Genomic DNA, 21485 nt, shown 5'->3' with positions numbered 1-21485 from the left:
TTCAAAATTAAGTTTCTAATTTCTGCCATATTAAAAGCAAAGACTTCTTTAGTTTATGACACTTTACTGAAATGAAAATAATAAGAACATTCAACAAACGTAAAACAAAACGTATTTTTCAAGATAAATGTAAAAAAAAATAATTTTAAAAATGTACATGAAAGCTTTACTGCCACAGATTGCAAACAAAACACTTTAACCTTCTGTCGACTCCTGCGCAGTCGGTATGGCACTAGCTCTGACAGCGAATCCAAAAGTCACCTTTTCTGGATTCTGATTATATTCCATTACAGTAAATAAAGCCAGGATCTTCGTCTTCATCACTTTCACGAAATTTTTGAACTCGTTTCTTTTGTTTCTACATATGTCAAGATCTTTTTTGCCTTTTTGGTAGCCCTTCTGTCTTCTACTTCCCGTTTTTGCCTTTGGGTTTTTTTATCTCCTCCACTTCTGGGGTAGAATTTATAACACCTCTTTTTCCTTTTTTTCTTTGAAGATGATAACTCTTGGATTTTGGAAGCCTATTCACCGGAAGCTGCAACAGGAGCAGCGGAAGCACTTTCTTCAGGAGGGACATCTGTAAAGTCTGCATGACTAAACATTCAGTAAGGGAATACGTTATCATTCAACGCAACTATACTAGTCTTTTGAAAACCACTGATTGCATTCCTTAGTGTTCAATAACTCGTCCAGTTGATAATGACTCAAAGCACGTCCAGGGTGTGCTCTGAGCCAACATCATATCGACTGATTGTAATAGATCGTATGTGACTCATAGAACGATATGCCCGAAGGTTGTAGGCAATGAGTGCAATGATTATATTATTGGACTTGGCATACTCTAGAACCTGCAAATTTTTATGACTCGAGTGACATAAAAATAGAATTTTTCTTTTTGGAGAGGTTTAAAATGTTGGAGCCATTTAATGCATGATTGTTCTATAATGTATCAGGTTTCATTGACATATCCAAGTGAGCCAATTGGAGCCTTGTCCATGAATTCATTTTTCATATTCTTCCTTGGGAAAATTACCGCAGGAGGTACGAAATTTCCCATTGCAATAACACAACACACTGCTGAAAAACGAACACTCCTTTTGGCACTTGTCAGTGTACTGACTTGTTTTTTTCTCTTACCGCCAAGATTTTTCCAGTTTTTGACTAGACTGTGGAAAAACCTGACTGGTCCATGTTGAATATTTTATCCGGTTTGAAATTATTTTCGAAAATTATTACGCTTAGCTGTTCAAAAAACTTTTTAACTACAGGTTCATTAAACCCCTGTGGTCAGGCGAGTGAGGTTGCTTCAGGTATTCGCAAAGAAATAAGACTTTCATGTCGTTTTATAAGTCATAATCATTTTATAAGTAATAGATCCGTAGTTTCAAAAACTATTGGTGCTTTTAAAAAATATAATAGTGTGACTACCCGTCCAAGGTATGAACGGCCAAGGAAAACGAATAAAGTTATTGAGACAAAAATAAAAATGTTGGCAACAGAACATCCCTTTATGTCCGCCACAGAAATGTATAATGAAATACCTGGGGTTTCGGTATCTGTGCGTACTATTCGTAGTCGTTTGACTAAATTTGGACTTCCAAAGTCGGCCAGCCAAAAAACCATGTCTAAAAAGAATAGATTGGCTAGACTCTAATTTGCACAGAAACATCTTGATTGGACAACCCAAAAGTGGAAAACGGTTCTATTTTCTGATTAAAGTAAGTTCTGCCTATTCGAATCTGATGGAATAAAATGGGTTCGTCGTCCTGCCAATACTAGACTTAATCCAAAGTACACCAAGGCAACTGTGAAACATGGAGGAGGCAATATCATGGTTTGGGGTTGCTTTTCCGGATCAGGAGTAGGACCATTAAGAAAAGTTGAAGGAAAAATGGACAGATTTCAATTTTTAAGAATTCTTCAGTGCAATGATCATATGCTTCCATACGCAGAAGAAAATATGCCGCTTCGATGGTCGTTTCAGTAGGATAAAGATCCGAAGCATACCGCAAAAGTAGTAAAGAAATGATTTGAAGACAACAATGTGCCCTTTATGAAATGGCCCGCACAAAGTCCGGATCTAAACCCGATAGAAAACCTATGGGACCATTTAGATAGGAAAATCAGACAAAAAAATAAAGATAAATTTAGAAACCAGGATGATTTGTTCACAGCTCTTCAAGAGGAAAGGAATTCCATTTCAGCGGATTATATTGACAGCCTAATGAACTCTATGCGAAGTCGGTGTGCAGAAGTTAAAAAAAATAAGGGTTTTGCTACATATTATCAGTCTTTGTATGTACAACTAACTAATACATTGTGTATAAAAAATATATAAAAAAGTGTTTCTCCACTTTTGTCCCCTATAAAAACAAGAATAAAATATATTAGTTGTCACTTATTTTTTTTTTAAATTTTTTATTGAGGTTCTAAAGACTAGAAACAAAATTATATTTAAAAAAAATAAAAAATTAATAATCAAATACACTAATATAAAAATAAATACAAAATACATTTTGTTTCTCCACTTTTGTCCGGTAGTGTATATGTGGTTAACCAAATCCAGTTTAATATCTGGTGTTAAAACAACAACACAGCCACCAAAAGATCAGTTTTTAACAACTTTATTACGCTCTAGAACTCTTCCTTTTTAAGTACTTCTGGCGACTCTAACTCTCGCTTTGACTAGCTCTCATCGCTGACTCCATATTCTCTTTAGCCCACACTTGCCTCTGCTCTTTTTTTTCACATTTTACCATTAACTGAAATTAATTATCAAACAATTAAATTATCATATCATACACTAAATGCGGTACATTTTCCAAAATTAGAATAAAGTCAACGCGACAACAATGCTCAATGACTTCGTCATGATACTGGAAAAGTATACCATAACCTAACTAACGCCAATGGTATTTAACTAAATTTTAATGAATTTCTCTCCCAAATCTTAGGTCTTATTACAACTATGAAAATATTTGGGACTTATCTGTATTGTTTTTTCATTATAGTTTGCTTTTACCGGCCTTAAATTTCACACACGTACATATATACGATACATTAAGGATTCTAGATTGTTTTAACCGCGATGACATATGTGCAAATTCAAAATATGCTTCTATGATGACCCCCTCATAGACGTGGGGGCTGACAAGGACCACAAGACAACAAAACATGAAATAAGTCCTGTTAGTATACCCATGGACAAAACTCCAGTTTTCTTTTTTTTTGGTCTATTAATAATTAAGTATTTTCAAAAAATATCAGATAGATCCACTATTCTACGTTTATGAAGAGAAAAGATCGGCTTATGCCTTTATTTCATACTACGGACCGCCGTTTGACTTTGACAAGATTTCCCTTATGCTTGCGGTGTTGCGATGTCACATTTTTTAGAAACGTTAAAAATAAGGATGTTAATAATTTTTTGTTGGTTTAAAGATGTTATATTTACTCTTAGTAAAGGTTATATCTATTTCTACGTTTTATTTTTAATCCGAAATCCAATACAAACAATTTACAATAAGTATTTTAGTATATAGCTGAAATATGTCTCTTTTGGAAATATGTGTAAAATTGACAACAGAGAATCAGTAAATATGCTTGTAAACAAAAAACACTTGCCCCTAAGCACATGTTGAACTCAAGCAAGGTTGTTTTTTACTCATTCTAGTCTGTCAATGTTCTAAGGCATCTGTTAATAGCCCTCTCTGCGTTAAACGAATTAAAGCATGCCAAAACTCGGCTTAACATATAATAAAATTATAGAAAAAATCATTTTAAAACTTCGTAATCCACCGCCTCAAAATCATTTCAAAAGTCGTCTTATTCAGTTTTATCGTGTGAACTCTTATGTAGAATACCTAGCAGGAAACCTAAACTTGTTGTATTTAGGAGTTTTAAATATTTTTATTTTGAGGCGTTTAACTCTGACTTGATAAACACTGGCTGGGGACAGATTTTGTGATCTTGATTATATAAATGAAAAAGCACAGTTTATAACAGACAAAATTGGCGTTAGTTAATTGTCACGCACCTATTAAAAAGGTATGTGTGACAAAACCAAAGACACCATGGTTTACGGTTGTATTAAAAATTATGAAAAGGGAGCGAAATAGAACATTATCTAAATATAAGGATTGGCAAGCTTATAAAGAAATCAGGAACTATTTTACAAATGCTGTTCGAAAAGAGAAAAAGGCCTATTTACAATTTGTAGCGCGAAATAATAGTAGTAAAGATACATGGAAAGCTCTAGATGATCTTAATATTTATGGGAAACAAAAACACAACATAATAATACCAAATCATTTAAGGAATTCCGAAGATAAAAACATTTTTTTTTATAGAATCAGTTGATGCTTTAGCGATAGATATAACTGACGTTTGTATAAATAAATATAAACAGGTACATCCGACAAGCAGTTTTCAGTTTACACCGTGTTTAGAAATTGATGTATTAAATGCAATTTCTACTATTAAATCAAATGCCTGTGGGTTAGATAGTATGACGATCCAAATGATTAAAATTTGCTGCCCGGTTATAGTCCCTTTTCTTACACATCTTTTTAATGAATGCCTTCTGTGTGGCCAATTCCCTGATCTGTGGAATTCATCTGTGGTTCTTCCTGTGCCCAAAAATAATAAACTAGTAACGTGTTCTGACCTACGACCTATAAGTTTGTTATGTGTGTGCTCTAAGATCCTGGAAAAACTAATTTACGCCCAAGTGACTACTTATCTAAAGCACTACTCTCTCTTTAGTTCTAATCAATCAGGCTTTCGTAAAGGCTATAGTACAACATCTATTGTATTGCGCGTCATAGACGACATATATGAAGCAGCTGATAAGGGTAACAGCACTGGTTCTGCTTGATTACAGCAAGGCTTTTGACACGATAGATCACAAGCTTCTGTGCACTAAGTTGAGTTTTTTGGGATTTTCTCTTTCGTCTATTCGTTTTTTTGAGAGCTGCCTATTAGGTAGAACTCAGTCAGTGCGTTTTGGGGATGGGGAATCATCTTTGAGGCCTTTGACTAAAGGCGTACCACAGGGATTGCTTTTGGGACCCTTGCTGTTTGTTATTTATATATACGTGTGACATGGATTCTATTGTCAATAATTGTATAATTCAACGATAAGCAAATGCGGACGAAGCTGCTCTTCGATTGAATGAGTGTTTAGAGTCAGTAGCTGAATATTCTAAAAATATCGGGTTGCGACTTAATCCGTCGAAGTCGGTCGTAATATATATTGGTCCTGATCATGAGTGGCAACGAATAATTTGGCTATTCATGTATCCCAAACTCCAATCCCGATCGTGAGAGAATGTAAGAATCTCGGTATTATAATTGATTTTAAGTTACAATTTCGCAGCCAACTGGCAAGGGTCCTTCAAAGGCCGTATATGTCATTGAATGTGTCTCGAACTGCCGTTGAGAAAAGTCTTGTGCGAAACATTGGTTCTCTCTCATACTGCTTATTGTAATTTTGTGTATGGCCCAGCTCTGGATGTAACATCAAAAAAACATTACAACGCTTGCAAAATTCATGTATACATTTTATTTACAATTTAAGGGCCCATGATCACGTCAGATATAAGTTACCTGTACTGAAGTGGTTAAATATGCAGGATCGAGAGACGGTACACTTCGCATGCTTTCTTCATAGAATCATCTCTAGCGGAGCGCCTGAGTATCTTAGAGATCGTTTAAATTTAAGATTCTCCACTCATGATCGTATCACACGTCAAAATACCCTTTTAAATATACCAAAGCATCGCACAGCCATGTTTCGACGTAGCTTTTCGTTTCTTGCTTCAAAAGTATATAATAGTTTGTTGCATAATAAACTTCAAAATTGCAGTTTGTCAGGTTTTAAAAAAAACATAAAAGGGTTTATGCTGAGTAAATATAGTTCTATACCAAAGTTGTGAATTTTTAAATATATTTTGATTGAATTTTATGAATTTCTCTTTATCATAATTATTGTTACTAATTAGGACTGTTTATACCATGTAATTTATAATATTATGTATTGCTGATTTCTGTATGCTCGGTTAAGCAAACAGCTTTGGCTGCCCTTCGCCGAGTTTAATAAAAAGTCGTTTATTATTATTATTATTATTATTATTATTATTATTATTCATGCGACGAATAGGAACGAAAAATTTTATTTACATGCTCGTTGTCGTTTGATTTATTATCTTTACGTCATTTCAAGGAGTGAATGCTAAATGTTACATTAAAATAGAGTCATTTAATATCTGCTCAATACTAACAAAGCAAGACATTAAGAAGTTTCATGACTTATGTCATCCTTAAAAAAAAAGTCTGTTGAGGTTCCATCAAGTGCAACAGCAAAATAAGCCGATTTCTCTAGAAAGTCAAAAGTCGGGTTTTAGCTCAGAGAGTCCCAGTATCCGTACACTTTCAGGCTAAGCTAAATCGGTTTTAGCTCCGAAAGTCATCTGATGAAATAATACCACAGTGATTAAAGTCAATTTAAATGTGAAAACCAACTTAATAAATAGAGGTGGATTAAATAAACAAATAAGTGACTGTTAATGAAAAAAATCCAGGACGTCAGAAAATTATTAATTTCTCATTTCGGCGACACCTAGGAGAGAAGTGACTTGGGATTTTATAATTAATTTTTTTATTCACTAGGGAAGTATTGAGAGTGTTCCGTACAAATATGACCTGTATTATTATCTTATACCCTTTAGTTTATTTATGTTTGTTTTATTGTTGCAATAGTTTGGGAAATAATTGTATGTATGCGATCGCGTCAATCTATTTATAATTTGTTATTTGCCTATTCTTATTGCGCCTGGATCAATCAGGCTTTCATGGTACGCAGTACCATTTGGCGCTCTCCACCAACAAAAATATATATGGAACGGAGAGCGGATATAGTCGTCCTAATTTTTGGCGACAGAGAACACCAAATAGGTAATTTCGCACCTTTTCCCTACAATTTTGGTTTTACGGTCTTTCGAAGTTGGAAATACATATTCCTACGCGATAATTAAACCTCGCCGGATAAGTGTAAAAACAGAGAGAATCGATGAACAGACTGTCAATGAGTTTCCTGAGGGAGAAATTGATGGAAATATATCACCCCTCTTAAACTATGAGGGATATATCTCTGTTAAGCTACAATATCTGGGCCACGTGATGAGGAAAGAGAAATATGTATTATTGCAGAAAATTATGAATGAAAATAGCAAAAAAATGAAGACGATTTTCCTTGTTAAGTAACTTAAAAAATGTTCACAAAATTGAAAATAGCTATGATGATATCACTTTTAAAAGGAGATAGCACTTGAAGAAGAAGAAGAAGCTATTTGAAAGGACCATCAATAAAAGAACGGATTAATGTTACCAGGCTGCGTCTTTACCATCGGTCATCAATTACTGATCATGAATATTATTGCATATTTAGTGTCTTAAATTTGATTTAATTTCACCCTAATAAATCATACCCGTACCATAAATTTTTTTTTCTTTTACATAATTAATTTAGAAAATACTTTTGTTTCTTTTCTTAACCAAGTTTTTTTAAGGTTCTATTAAAAGAAAATAAAATTTTCATAATTAAAATTTAAATGCCTGAAATTACATTTTTAACGACTTTCTTAATCTTCTTAATATTAACTTTGAAAATTGTATTAAAAAGTTATTATTTTTGAAAACATTTTTATAAAGTAATTTTGATTAAGAACAGCTATATAAAAAAAAATAATATGGAAAGATCGTTCACATTATGTGGAAAAAAGAGAAATTTAAATTTTTTTCAAATATTTCTAAGAACTTATTGAACTAGTACCGTATGTCCATTAAAAGACACAGTACAGTAATTTGTGTATGTACCTAATATATATCCCAAAGTTAGAAAATTATAGAGAAAAAATTATAATTATTATAGTAACTTAAGATTAATAAATATTTAAAATCAATTTTTTATTGATTTTAGTTAAAATATCTCTAGATTATACTACCAATGTACTGAACCTTTACCTATGTATTAGTGGGGTCTCAGGAATGGCTATAAATTATCTAACTCACCATTTACCATTCAACATGCTGATTTTGCGACAACTCAACCTACTTACTATATTTCAAATTATTTTTGAAAATTAAAAGAACAGGTTCTTGTTTATAATTCATTAATTACTAAATAAGAGAGCATTATTTTCTCATATACCTCCTATAGATTTCCATGCTAAGTTAACCTAAAAAATCAATTAATATCACCAATTATACTTATTATTCCATACTAATGTTTATGTGTAGCGGAACGTAAATAAAACGATGAGTAACAAAAAACTTCGCTGCCTCGATAACGTCACGAGATTAAATTAAAATCATCGTTACTCTGAACAAACTATAGTAACTTTTGTTTTAAAGTTTAACGGCAATTAACCCTATCCTTGAATTGTTTATTTAAATGATGTCGCCTGTAGAACGTTTACGTATATGTAAAATTAGAGATGTGTTTTCCATGTCCTCAAACCAGTTTTTTTTCCATTACAGATAATGATGGCCCACAAAAAGGAATACCACAAAGCAATATCGCATTATGGGTGCCAATGAATCAAACGTGATGCAAGAAATCGGTGCAATAAAGTCAATTTCTGAATCTGAATCTCTTATAAAGTCGACAGACTCTAAGATGTGTGATAGCTTTAAATCAAAAGGGGAGGGCGCTGATAGTACCTCTAATGAGGAGGATAATATGGGTAGTTTATCAATAAATGATGGTGAGGATTCCACTACGGAGAGCTTACCACCAGCTGAAGAGATTGAGGAACCACACGATCGAAGTGATGGTTCAGATTCTGGACTGGGGTCTGAAATTGCTGAGGAACGAGTTGATAATCCTGCCGCCAGTGGAACGTTTGAGAGTGATAGTGAGACTACTTTTGGTAAGTTATAGGATAGTGAAATCAGTACATAAGGTACTGACTTCGTGAAGTTTCCAGATTTTATAAAAATATCTTTTTAGTGCAAGGCATAAAGTAAATAGACATTTATTTGACTAAAATTATCGGTGACATAAAGTTCATTTTAATTCCACTGTTGACGAAAAAATAACACCTGGTTTCAGTCATACCCAGTGGCGGCTCCTCTATTAGGTCAATGGTTAAATATCTCAAAAAAAAAAGGATTTTTTTTTAAAGCTTGATCTACTATAGAACTGGAAACTATAGGACAAATTTAAATGACTAAAAATGTCTGAAAATCATAAAAACGTTTTCAGATGTTTTTCATGTATGAACCGTATGGAAAGGTAGGTTATATTAAAGACATAAAAAACTTTTCTTAAAAGAGAAACTTAAAAACAAAATTCACTTTTTTAGAAGAAATTTACTTTAAGTAATTAACCAAAATAAAAAGAATACTAAAATATACTGGAAAAACTATAATGTTTTAAGTAAATACTAAAGCTGTTTAAAAGCCTCGAACATAAATTACTAAGACAGTATAAATTTTGCCAAATGCCTGGAAGATATAAGAAAATACACCAAAATAATGAAAATCGCAAAAAAGGATTCGTACCGAAACAAAATAAAAAATAACTTTTAACCAAATAACACATTCCTGGAAAAAACTTAAATTTACTTCAAATACCTGGAACAAAATAGAGAATTAGTTCAAAGTCTAAGACATACAAGAATTTATTATCTGAATCAACAACCAAGTTTACTACAAGCAGTAATTTTTCACTTTTGGTACTTTCTTGGGACACATCTTTATCATCTTCATCATCATTAATGAGCTGGATATTGGCCTTCTCTATTGCTGTCCACTGTCCTCTATTTTAAACACTCTGCATCTAGTTTGTGAATACTCGTTTGATATTGTCCATTCATCGCATGGGAGGTCTTCCCTTTGTTTATCTTGTCAGCTGTTAGTCACCACTCAAGTAGCCTCTTTGTACATCGTCTATCTGCCATGCAGGCCACATATCCAGCCTGGTTCCACTTGAGCCTAGCCACCCGGTAGGTAACATCCGTGAGTCCTATTCCCGTTTGTAAAAACACTCAGGAATGATGATCAGGAATGACGAAGTGACAAACATAGTATTGATCTTTCCATCTTGCATTGTGTTATCAACCAAGATGGAAAGATCGATGCACCAAGCTTCAAAGGTTTTTAGCAGTTAAAATCTCGGCATCGTTGGTCATAACTGGTAAATGCACTAATTAAAAACATTTTGTTTTTGACCAATTGAAAGATTACTCTTAAACACATCTCCAAATCTAGCACATGCAGTCCAAGAGAGCGTCATTCTTTATTTTGATTCGCATGTTTTGTTGTCTCTCGAGATTTGTACCTATCCATCAACTCCACGTCACAGTCAACAACAGCACTATTTCCACTAGGAACCTGAGGGAACTATTTAACATCTAAGGGTTTAAATGCTGAAAAAAACAGCATGTAGAATACATTTATATAACAATCAAGTTGCTCCTAATAACCCTTTGGTCTTCGGATTAAACAAACACGACCTGCTGCAGCTGCACTGGTCATACCCAACATCATTAAATTAGGTGCTTATGTGTATATTTTGTTTTAATTCTTTGTTTTAAAAAATATGACACGGCAACATAATACAATAATTGGGTTATATTGCCTATAATGTTGGATAAAATTTGCACTAAAGCAGTCAACAACAATGCTGGTTATTGTAAATGGCGCCAAGACCCAAACACTGAAAATCATGTAAACTTTCCATCGAAACCTGTAAAGAAAAATATAATGAGGGAGTGAAGAAAAAATGTGTTAATTGCTCCAATAGATCAAGATAGTCCTGGTCTGTAGCAAAAGCAGTTGGTCAAGGTTTCTGTAGATCAAAAATTCCATTATTGACTCAGGAAGATGGTTCCATTGCCGAAAAGGCAGACTTGCTGGATCCGATGTTCGCATCAAACTCTGCATCACCGACTTTGTCTGGAAAAGGCCTGTTCCCTCACAGGTTCTCAAAGGCTTGAACAAGGCTCCGGCCCTGATGGAATACCGCCAATAGTATTAGAAAAGAGTGCGGTCGTACTGACACCCCCGCTGTGCAAACGCGAAGAAAATATTAAAATACCTGGAGTCCAGCAACATCATTAACGACGATCTGTTGGCCTATGTCAGGCATGTTTAGACCGAGGCTATCGAGAAATATGGTGAATCCGATGCAACAGCCTTAAATATTTCAAAGGCGTTCGATAGAGTCTGGCATGAAAATATTCTAAACAAGCTCTATTCTTAGGATTTGCCAAAAACTCTCGTTGCTTGGCTTGGAAGCTTCCTCGAGAATGAATTAATCCAGGTTGTCGTTGATTGACACACCACGTAAAGGTTTCAAATTAACGCCGGTATCCCTCAGGGATGGATTTTACCCCCTACCCTCTTCCTGACTTCGAATCCACCTGATGACTTCAGCTGACACCCCGTGCCGTAGACGTCGCCAGATAACAACTATTAATACCACCCTTTAAAAGGCTCAGACTCATCTATCTCACTTTGAAGCTGCTTAATACTATCCAAAAGAGGGTCCAGAGATAACTAAAAGCTTGGACAGTTTATTCTACTAAGTTTATGGTACTGACACGCAAGATCTACTCGACAGGCAAATGCGACTCATGTATATCGAGTGCATGTGCAGGTGCCTAGAACTTCCCTTTATCAGGACGCCTTTTTATTAAGAAGTGCAAGTCTGTGGAATTAACTCCCAAAGCACGTCCTTCCAGTACACTACAACTTGCAGAACTTTCACCTTCGTGACACTGGCGCTACTTGCCCTGGTTGCCCTTTTGTGCCAGTATATTCCATAAAAAAATATAATATTAATATTATATTTATAGTCACGACTGTCAGTCGTGAATGAATGACTGATGTGATTTTCGGGATCCTGAAAATCACGTCAGTCATTGGGGGCGGAGCTAAAAGATTGATGAAAATACTGACCGTGTGGGGGCGAGACTGTCAATCATTCCAACAGTCGTCAGTCTGAATTGCATCGTGCATCGTACAGAGACGGAGGCAGAGATAAGTTGAGTACCGTGCACAATGGAAGAAACTCAGGAAACGACCGCTCTGAGCTCGACAGCTTCACCTGATTTGTGTGGAAAAAAGAGGATATGAGGCTCTGCTTAAAATTTTTATGCAGTACAAACCGAATGCGACTATTGACCATGTAAAAAAAAACAAATCAATACGCTAAGAAGCAATTTTAGGCGAGAGTTAAAAAAATTAAGGATTCCAAACGGACTGGAACAGACGACGTGTATGAACCAAGCGCGTGGACGTTTCATGCACTTCAATTTTTATCTGACGTAGAATTACCAGATAAAGGAAAAAACTCCATGAATCAAACCAAGGTATGTAAAAAAAGTTTAAAAGTTGTTTAAGCAGCGCAAGCTTTCTTTTTATAATCCATAGCAAAATAACTAACAGATAAATGAAGCGAACGAACACGCTTTAACTGCTTGAAGCAGCAGAGGATTGGAGCAAATCAGCACACTTCAAGAGACGATTCAAGCAGACTGATCGTGTGAGGTCGCGTGAAAACTACTGACGAAAAAATAAAACAGAATTTTTTGATATTCTACTTCGATACTGTAACAATATTGGCAATACCAGCTGTTCTCCGTCATTCGGGAATGACACAAGTATACATACTCCACGACGTCTCTGGAGACGCGTGAAAAGTGAGCGGATCTTCCGGAATCATGGTCAGCCGAGTATATAAGGAGCCGGCGGAATTATGGCGCGAGATTTAAATCGTACATAAATAGTAGAAAATAAAAACAGTAAAAATAAATATGTTATCGTGTATACTAGTGTAAGTGTGTAAATAGAGCAGTTGACTATTTTTGTGCATCGAGTATTAAATTCACACCTTAACGAATGGCAAAAAGCTATAATACTTTTCATTTTCATGCAATATTAATACACTCGGTACACAATGATGAATTATTGTATTTTTAATAATGTATTTAAGTTTAATATTTTCCAAATACATTTGTCTCCTAAACCAATTTGATGTATGTAATATATCAGTAGTTGTTTCAGGTTACGTTTTTTTATAATTGTGTGGTGACATTCAGATTTACTTTGCATAGATGCCTTCAAGAAAGACAAACACACAGCAGCTTTAGCAAAGCAAATAAAGAAAAACCCTTTGAGGTTGGATATAAGAAAGTAATCGGAAAACGAGCTAGAAATTATTCAAAGAAATAGTTTTGTTGACCTTTGGGGTTTATTTTTAAATAAATTATGAGGTAACTGTGTGTGTACTTAGCAGATATGTAATCAAAACAGTAAATGTTTAATCATTGAAGCTGTATATCAACCACATACACAAAAGAACTTTAGTACTCTGTCATAAGTGATGATTTTTAACTAAAAATTAATAAATTATGTATATAATGGAATATAAAAAATGTAACCAATTTAATCTTCGGATTGATAGTGTTATGTTCTACAGGTACTACCAAAAAAGTTCAAAGTAATGGCAAATTTCTTGAAAGTATGTATTCTGCCTGTTTTCCTAAAATTAGTTAATTAGATATTAACTACCAAATTTTACCAAATATTTGATGATAAAAATCGTAGTAATCAGTTCTATAGTAATTTATTTTCTATATTTATGTTAAAATTTGATCATCTCGTCTTATTTCTTATATTGAGTTTGGGTGGTTCTGATAATTCGAGGCCCAGTTTCCAAAATTCGATTAAGGAAATGACGAGTTTTACTAACGAATACCTGCTCAAAATGGTTAAATGTGAAATATTACACTTAATAGGAGGCATATAACAGTATTGTAATTCCTAATATTTTAAAATATTTTTAATTACCAATTATATTAAAAAAAAAATTAAATTGCAGAAAGTAATTGTTTAATTTGTGGTATTCATAAATAAATAGACTTTAAATTTTATTATTGAAAGTATTGGTAGACCATATAAATCAGTTAATTTTTAATAAAATTTTGATATTTTAATGTTGAAATCTAGTACTAACCAAACTTTGGTATACTAATTATATAAGCAAATGATTTTGTCAAAGTTATGTCTGTAATCTTCAAAAAGAAAAACCACAAAACCCATCAACATTTCAACCAGTCTTTAAACGTAACATAATAATAAATAAAACCCAGTTATCGCTATAGAAAACAGATCTTCAAGGTCTGCTTGAATGAATGATATTTTATAAATAATATCGTAACCGTGTGATTACAGTTCCGCGATAGACGCAGAATCGGTTAGAATTTAATCATAAATCCAAGATCGTATTATAGGACTACGTTGATGGCATACTACAGGAAATTTACAAGACGTCAATAAAGGTTTTTAGACGGTGACCTTCTTTCAAGGATTGTATAATTTTGGTTTTAGTTCATGGTTACACCCACCACTTTCTATTTGCATACACCTCAAGGAGTATACTGGTATAGAGAAGCATTATTATATTCCACATAGATGGTTTTACTATAAATAAAAAGTGTTTTATAAAAAAAATTCTATTTAATTTGTACAGAGTTTTTGAAAAAAATATCTTGTCATTCTTGGGATGTATGCAGATAAATAGCTTTTTGGATATACAACTAAGAAAATCAGAATGTATTGCATAATTAAATAAATTTGACATTATCTTCGATCCATTCAGTTTACATTTATTCATTCCTAATAATACTTTCAGAATTTGTTTGTATTCTAAGAAAGGGTTTCCTATAACAACATGATTCCTTGATTTCGAGCCTATAGAACTTTCTAAGTTTTTATTGGCCCTCTTTTAATTTGCCTATACCCGCAGGCTAAAACCTTTTATTATTCAGGAATACGCTGATAGAATTTTGTAAGGTCCTAAATACTTGGTTCAAGCAACACCCGCTAAGGCTCTAACGTAGACATCTCCTCAACATAATAATGACAACATAGTGCGAAACCAAATTTCCTATATCATAATAATATCTGTGGTTCCAAGTCTGATAAGTATAGAGATCTTATACTTGTATTTATCATTGCAAGGAAACTACAAATTTCAAGGAAAAAACAAATTTATAAAAGTTATTGACAGTAAAAAGGCCTATCTCTGGAAACAGAAATTTTAATAATATTTTACTTAAAGTGGGAGAAAATCATGAAAAACCTCCAAACAAAAAAGCAATTTTCTCAAAATGAATGGAAAATCTTAAATGTTTCATTTTTGAATTCAGTACGTTTGTTAAAGCCAAATCGAAATGAATTTTAGACATTTTCCCAAAAATTAATAGGCAAGCAGTTATTGGTATTTTTTTTTTGACCAAAACTGGCTGGAAAATTTGAAAAGTTGAGCAAATCAAAAAAAATTTTTTGCTATATATTCCCCTTGAAAAGCTTATTAAAAAACTCTAATGTCAAAATTTTATATTTTCTAAAGGAATGTCAGAAAAATCCAATAAAGTGTAATTACCACAAGAACACCTATTGAAGAAATTTGACTCATGATTTCTTTTCAAAAATCACTTAATTTTGTATAAGAAATCTATAATATAAAGAGAAAATGACCTTAATAAAAGTTACTTAGAGTAATATGGGCTATCTGTAGAACAAGAAATTTTGATAGTATGGTAAATCAGAGATTCCGCAGCTCAAACTAATTTAAGAAAGCGTTTACTTAATCTTATGAAAAAAAGAAACTCAAGACCACAATTTGACGTGCAGCAACTAAAACTGCGAGCAAAAACTCCCTGCAAGCCAACTAAAAGCAGACGACACCGACGGGATTTCGACTGAAATATCTAATATATTACAGAAGGTCACAACTAAACACCTTAAATCCAAAAAAATATCGCAAATAAGCGACAAGCACCATCTAGACTGTTTGATAATAACCACCAATAAGCAAAAGACATTTTCCAAGGAAATAGTCATATGGGAAAATTACATCCGAGATTTATTTGTCGACTTACGAGAAGGGCTACTAGCAATAATAACAAGGGTTCTACCATAATTAAATGTGAACTTGAACGTGCTATTAACCAACTGAGAGCAATAAGAGTCCTAGATCCGTCAATATTTATCTAGAAGCTATTAGGTTAATTGAAGAAGAAAACTTGGATCTTTTACTAAAGCTACTAAACTAAATATATAACTCTGTCAAAATTCGAACAGAAGGGCAAACAAAATAATTCAGAAAAAAGTAAAATATCCAGACTTCAGGATGATTAGTCTGATAATCAAGCAGAATTGTCCACAATCAAATTCGGCAGAGATGCGAATAGGTGATCTCGAGAAAGCAGGTTGGATTCAGGAGAGGCATATGCACTTAGTTTGTTAAGCCTACAAATTCTCGGATCAGCAAAAGTGCCTATACATATGCTTAATTGACTTCGAAAAGGCATTACAGGCCTCCCAAACTCCCTTGTCAATATGGGAATGAATAGAAGTGATATCCAGTTAATAAGAAATCTTTTTTTTGGCATCAAATAGCAAAAATAAAAACAAAGAATACTGCATCTTCGTAAATAGAGATTTGTAAAGGAGTGCGACAGTGATGCATATTGTCCCTGGTTCTTTTTAATGTTTTCTTGAAGGAGCTGTTTAAATCCGCACTAGAGAATATTTCAGATAAGATCAAAATTAATGGGGAAGCCGTCAACAGCATTAGATATGCTAATGATACGGTACTAATAGCCGACACAAACGTTGAACATCAAAATATTACTGATGCTCACACTATGGAATGAAGATCAACATGAAAAAAATTAAGACAATGGTAATTAGCAAAAATCAGAATATCCCGATTCCAATGCAAATCCAAAGAACTAGAAATGATTAAATATTTGGATTCCTGTATTGAAAGAGACACATATCCCGATAACGAAATAGGGATTAGAATTGAGCCATTTCCATACGAAGAAAAAAGATCCAGAGGTAGACCTCAGATGAGATGGAAACATGATATAATGTGACCTAATGTGGCAAAGAAGAACTCAAAATAGAGAGGGGTTAAAACAGTTAGGAAAGGCATATATCGTGCGTTTCCTTTCTGAGTTCGTTTTTAGTATCTCTAAGTTTTGTTTGCGCAGCTATGTTCTGAGGATTGCTAAGAGCGTTTTCCTGAGCTACGTACTTACGTTCCAATAGAGGTTTTATCAGGAGTTCATTCTCTTTGAACCAGTCTGGCTGATGATTGCGCGGCATGGTTCCCAGAATTGAGCAACTAATGTCCATTAGATTTTGTCTAACTAAAGCCCAATGTTCTTCTAGACCTTGTGGGAAATTATCGGCATGAAGATTTTCCCTAATTTCGCTACGAAAATGCGAAGCTACTGCTGTATCCTTGAGTTTTTCTAGGCAAAGCTTTTTGTTGACTTTCTTACTGATGCCACGCCTATACCTTGGTTTTAAGTTGATTTTTAAGTTAGCCAGGACCAGGCGGTGGTCCGTTCAGCACTCTACGTCAACTCTGGCTTTAGTAAGTTGTACTTCGTTCAGATTTTTCTGGCGTACTATTATGTAGTCCAGCATATGCCAGTGTCCCGATCGAGGGTGACACCAAGTACCTTTGAATTTATCATCCATTTGAAAGAAGGTATTTGTTATGGCTAAGTCATATTCTGTGCACAGTTCCAATAGCAACTCTCCGTTTGAATTTGCTTTTCCGATTCCGTGGGTACCGATAACTTTTGGCCATATATCAGCTGCTTTACCAACCCTGGCATTGAAATCTCCCAAGAGAATAACATGTTCTTTCCTTGGTATTCTTTCTAAGATGTTGTTGAGTTCTTCATAAAATACTTCCTTTATTTCAAGGTCTGCGTCCAGTGTTGGTGCATAAGCCGATATGATGGTTACATAATTACCATTAGTCACTTGGTATTTGAGCAGCATAAGTCTTTCGGAGATGCCATCAGGTAGTTGTTGGAGTGATTTGACTATATCGTTCTTTATCGCGAAGCCTACTCCGTGCAGCCTTCTACCATCCTCTGGATAACCTCTCCAGAAAAAGGTATAGTTCTGTTCGGTTAAAGAACCTTCACCGAGTAGATGGGTCTCAGAAAGGGCGGCTATGTCCACATTAAGGCGGTTTAGTTCATCTGCTATAACTGCCGTTCTTCGTTGTGCATGAGTAGCAGTGTCCGAGTCGTGCAAGGTGTGGATGTTCCAGGTAGCTAAGGATAAGTTCTTGGTTTTACGTTTGTGGTTGTCTTTCTGATAATTCTTTCGATCAGGCACCCTCTCCCGGAGATCCGAGTGGGAGGGTATTTTACCTCCGGACTGTTTTGTCCTGTTCCAACGATTCATCTTCAAATGTGGGCTGCGACTGTGGTATTGTTGAAAACAACCAGATCAGGGTCGCCTGCTGCTATGGCACAAACGGTCTGCGACGATAGTTCCTTCCCAATCAGGACGCGATGAGAGTCATTTCCTACTCTCTCCTTGAGGACGATGATGGTGGATTGTCCTAAGGTATTCTGCTTATACCGGCAGAGACTCAGTTGTCTTTTAGTCGCCTATTACGATAGGCAGACAATACCTTGGGACTTTTCTACAACCGTACCCGAACCCCACACGAGTGAGGATGGTATGCACCAACATATCGGGATCCATGAGAACCACACAGTAGAGGATAATGCTTTAGAAGTAACACTCTCGTCTCTGAGTATTGATGTCAAGGAAGCCATCTTATTCATAATGATTCACTTCCGCTCTGTTGGAATCAATATAAATACGCTTATTGGCTTGCAAAGCCTTGCTTTATCAGAAAGCAACAAACTCGCTATATCTACTAGCTAGAGAGGATTTTGTTTCGCCAATATTTGCCTTCAAAAAATTACACAATTAATATAAGGGGCATTGATATCAATTGAATGGCAGTTATTAGTTACATCTGCTTAGATGGTTCCAAAAATAAGTTAAGCTCAAGCTGTGACGTCCACTAGTAAAACCTCCAGTTACACATAATGCAATCATTAACGACTATACCAAATATTCTTTAAACAGAAATATATAGGAACTGATAAAATAGGGTAGTAACAAGATAGTTGGAGTGATGTCACCGCAGTAAGGATAATGGATTACCAATTCCTTAGCCAAGAACATCGGAGCCTTTCTTTGGTGTGACTTTAACAAACATCAGACACTTTAAGAAAACCTGATGTTGATACCCACGGCTGCAATTTGTCTAAAGAGCCTCTCAGCTATACTTGGACGAAGCTAAGGTAATTCGCAAAATGTCTCTGATTAGAAAAAACCTATGCCTAGTAATAAGTATCCTTACTAGTCACTGTCAAATAATCATTTGGCCATTTGTTCAAATTGTACCTAAGCACGGATCTACTAGACAGGAGTTGCAACCACGAAGACGAGAGAATTCATTGATTTTCCTCCCTTATTAATATACGTCAAAATACTCTTTGTGCATCTATGCCTTAGATAAAGAGATCAGAGTCTCTCTCGTTAATTCATTGGGCTGGATCACTAGCTAAGGATGGATGCATTGATTTTTCAAGAGGGGCGCACAATGTGCTATGAGGTCTAAGGGCACATTACAGATAGAGAAGAAGGAAGCATTTGAAAGAAATATTATTGGACTGATACAGCCTTTTTTTAACAGACAACTGCAATTATTTGAACGGATGTATATTTCAGAGGTTGGTGATAGGTTAAATCCTAAACTTGTTGAAGTGAAACAGACTATAGGAAAATTTTGTAAAGCTTGAAAGCAATAAAATTGTTTTTCTCTCCGTGAAATACAAATTCAGTTTCATTCAGTTATTTTCAAAATATTAGGAAATTTATAATATTAACTAATATATCATTAGCTCAAGCTTTATAGTCAACTTTTTTATCTAACTTTTTTACTCTAGACTTTTAAAAAACTTTGTATAGGTACTAAAAGGATTGCTTGGAAACCCTATTTTCTACTATAAGAAAAACAGGGGAAATTTTAGAATATATTCTATAAACTTCAGAAACAGGATTAAATTTGACACTTTTTTGACATAATTTTGCCGCACGTCAAAAAAATCAATACATTTAAACACTTTTTGCACTTATATTTTTTACATAAGCGATTCTAAAAATACTCGATTAAGTTAAATACAAGTGAAGCATTAACGCTGTCAGCACGCTTCAAATAGCCAAAGAGTATCAGATAGCCTAATAGGCAACTTCTAGTCAGTTTACATTGCAATTTCAGCCATCATTCAGCAAATTCTTGCAGGTAATTCCTTTAGAGCGCTATTTAGAACTAATTTTAAATATAAATAAGTTTAAATCTTTAAAAATTGTATTCATTGTAGTAGCGTATCAACAATATTTCAAAAATTCCTTATGTTCTACTAAATTTTTTTTAAATAATAAATTTTATTTTAGAACGAATTAATGAAGATCCATCCACCAGTCAACCGAACCAAGAAGACGAATCCAGCCCAGGTTACCCTCGTCTTCTCACTTCTCTAGTAGCTAATTTAAAAAGTGAGCCACCCAGGAGTAGCTTAAAAAGAAGACGACCTACAGAAGACGAAGGAACCCCACCTAGAGTGAAGAAAAAACGGGGAATTACATTCGATGGGGTCACGGTCTTTTATTTCCCGAGGGCGCAAGGTTTTACTTGCGTGCCTTCGCAGGGAGGCTCCACCTTGGGGATGAGCGCCCAACATAGCCAAGTTAGGAAATTTTCATTAGTAGAACATGCCAACGAACAACGTAGAATACATCGACAGCTTCTTCAACAATTAAAGTAAGATTTTTTTAACTTTTATTGCTTTAAGATGAAGTTCATTCATTTATTCATTCCTTTATTCAAAATTTTCAAGCTCCTTATTTCGATTCGTCTGTATACCCAGATTAAATGCCAATATAGGAGGTCTAATATAAGATCCGTCCCAGCCCAAGTAACATATCCCTGAATTACTTAGTGGAGAGTCAGATGGAGCATTCATGGGTGTTAGTAAGGAATGGATGTTATGGATATAGTAACTTGGGAATCCAGTGTTGCTCTATCACATCTATACAGCGTGTTCGAAAAATAGACGGAGATATTTTAATGGGTGATTCTCTGTAAAAAAATATGGAAAAAAATTTTCTATAAACATGAGTCCGGAAATGCATAGTTTTCAAGATACAGGGTGATAAATTTTTTTAAAGATATTAATTTTTTATTAATATTAAAAAATATATTTACTCGATTCTTTTGAAATTTGGCAGTATTACTTGTTGTATTAAGGGGCTAATTTAACCCTAATTAGATTAAAATTATGAGGTCCAGTGGCGTCCCGAAGGACATCAACATTAACAAGAGTGAAGAAATAAAATTGTAAATGCTTGCGAAGAAGTGAAAAATAGGCCTCGAATTTTAGCTCGAGTGCGTTGTTTAATGATTCGTCGAGTGAGAAGGTGTACAGAAATGAATGGTGGACATTTCCAGCATTTATTGTAGTTGTTGTTGCAATAAAAAGCTCGTAGAAATGTTTTAGATTTTTTGTTTTCCAAGG

At 34.4% G+C, this 21485-nt stretch overlaps 1 protein-coding gene across 5 annotated transcripts in view; it reads left to right on the top strand.

Annotated features, from left to right (window-relative positions):
• The window catches only part of LOC126745841 (uncharacterized), a 101037-nt gene that overhangs the window by 64927 nt on the left and 14625 nt on the right, over window positions 1-21485 (top strand). For all 5 annotated transcript variants that reach the window (XM_050453863.1, XM_050453862.1, XM_050453860.1 and 2 more), the window contains exons 2-3: window positions 8539-8930; window positions 20365-20731. In XM_050453863.1, coding sequence (XP_050309820.1) covers window positions 8585-8930; window positions 20365-20731 — 713 coding nt within the window. In that variant the 5' untranslated portion in view covers window positions 8539-8584. The remainder of the gene's footprint in view (window positions 1-8538; window positions 8931-20364; window positions 20732-21485) is intronic.

Source organism: Anthonomus grandis, chromosome 16 (genome assembly GCF_022605725.1).
Source record: "Anthonomus grandis grandis chromosome 16, icAntGran1.3, whole genome shotgun sequence".
Taxonomy (NCBI): domain Eukaryota; kingdom Metazoa; phylum Arthropoda; class Insecta; order Coleoptera; family Curculionidae; genus Anthonomus; species Anthonomus grandis.
The sequence above is the reverse complement of the archived record's forward strand: the minus strand, read 5'-3'. Positions and strand labels throughout refer to the sequence as shown.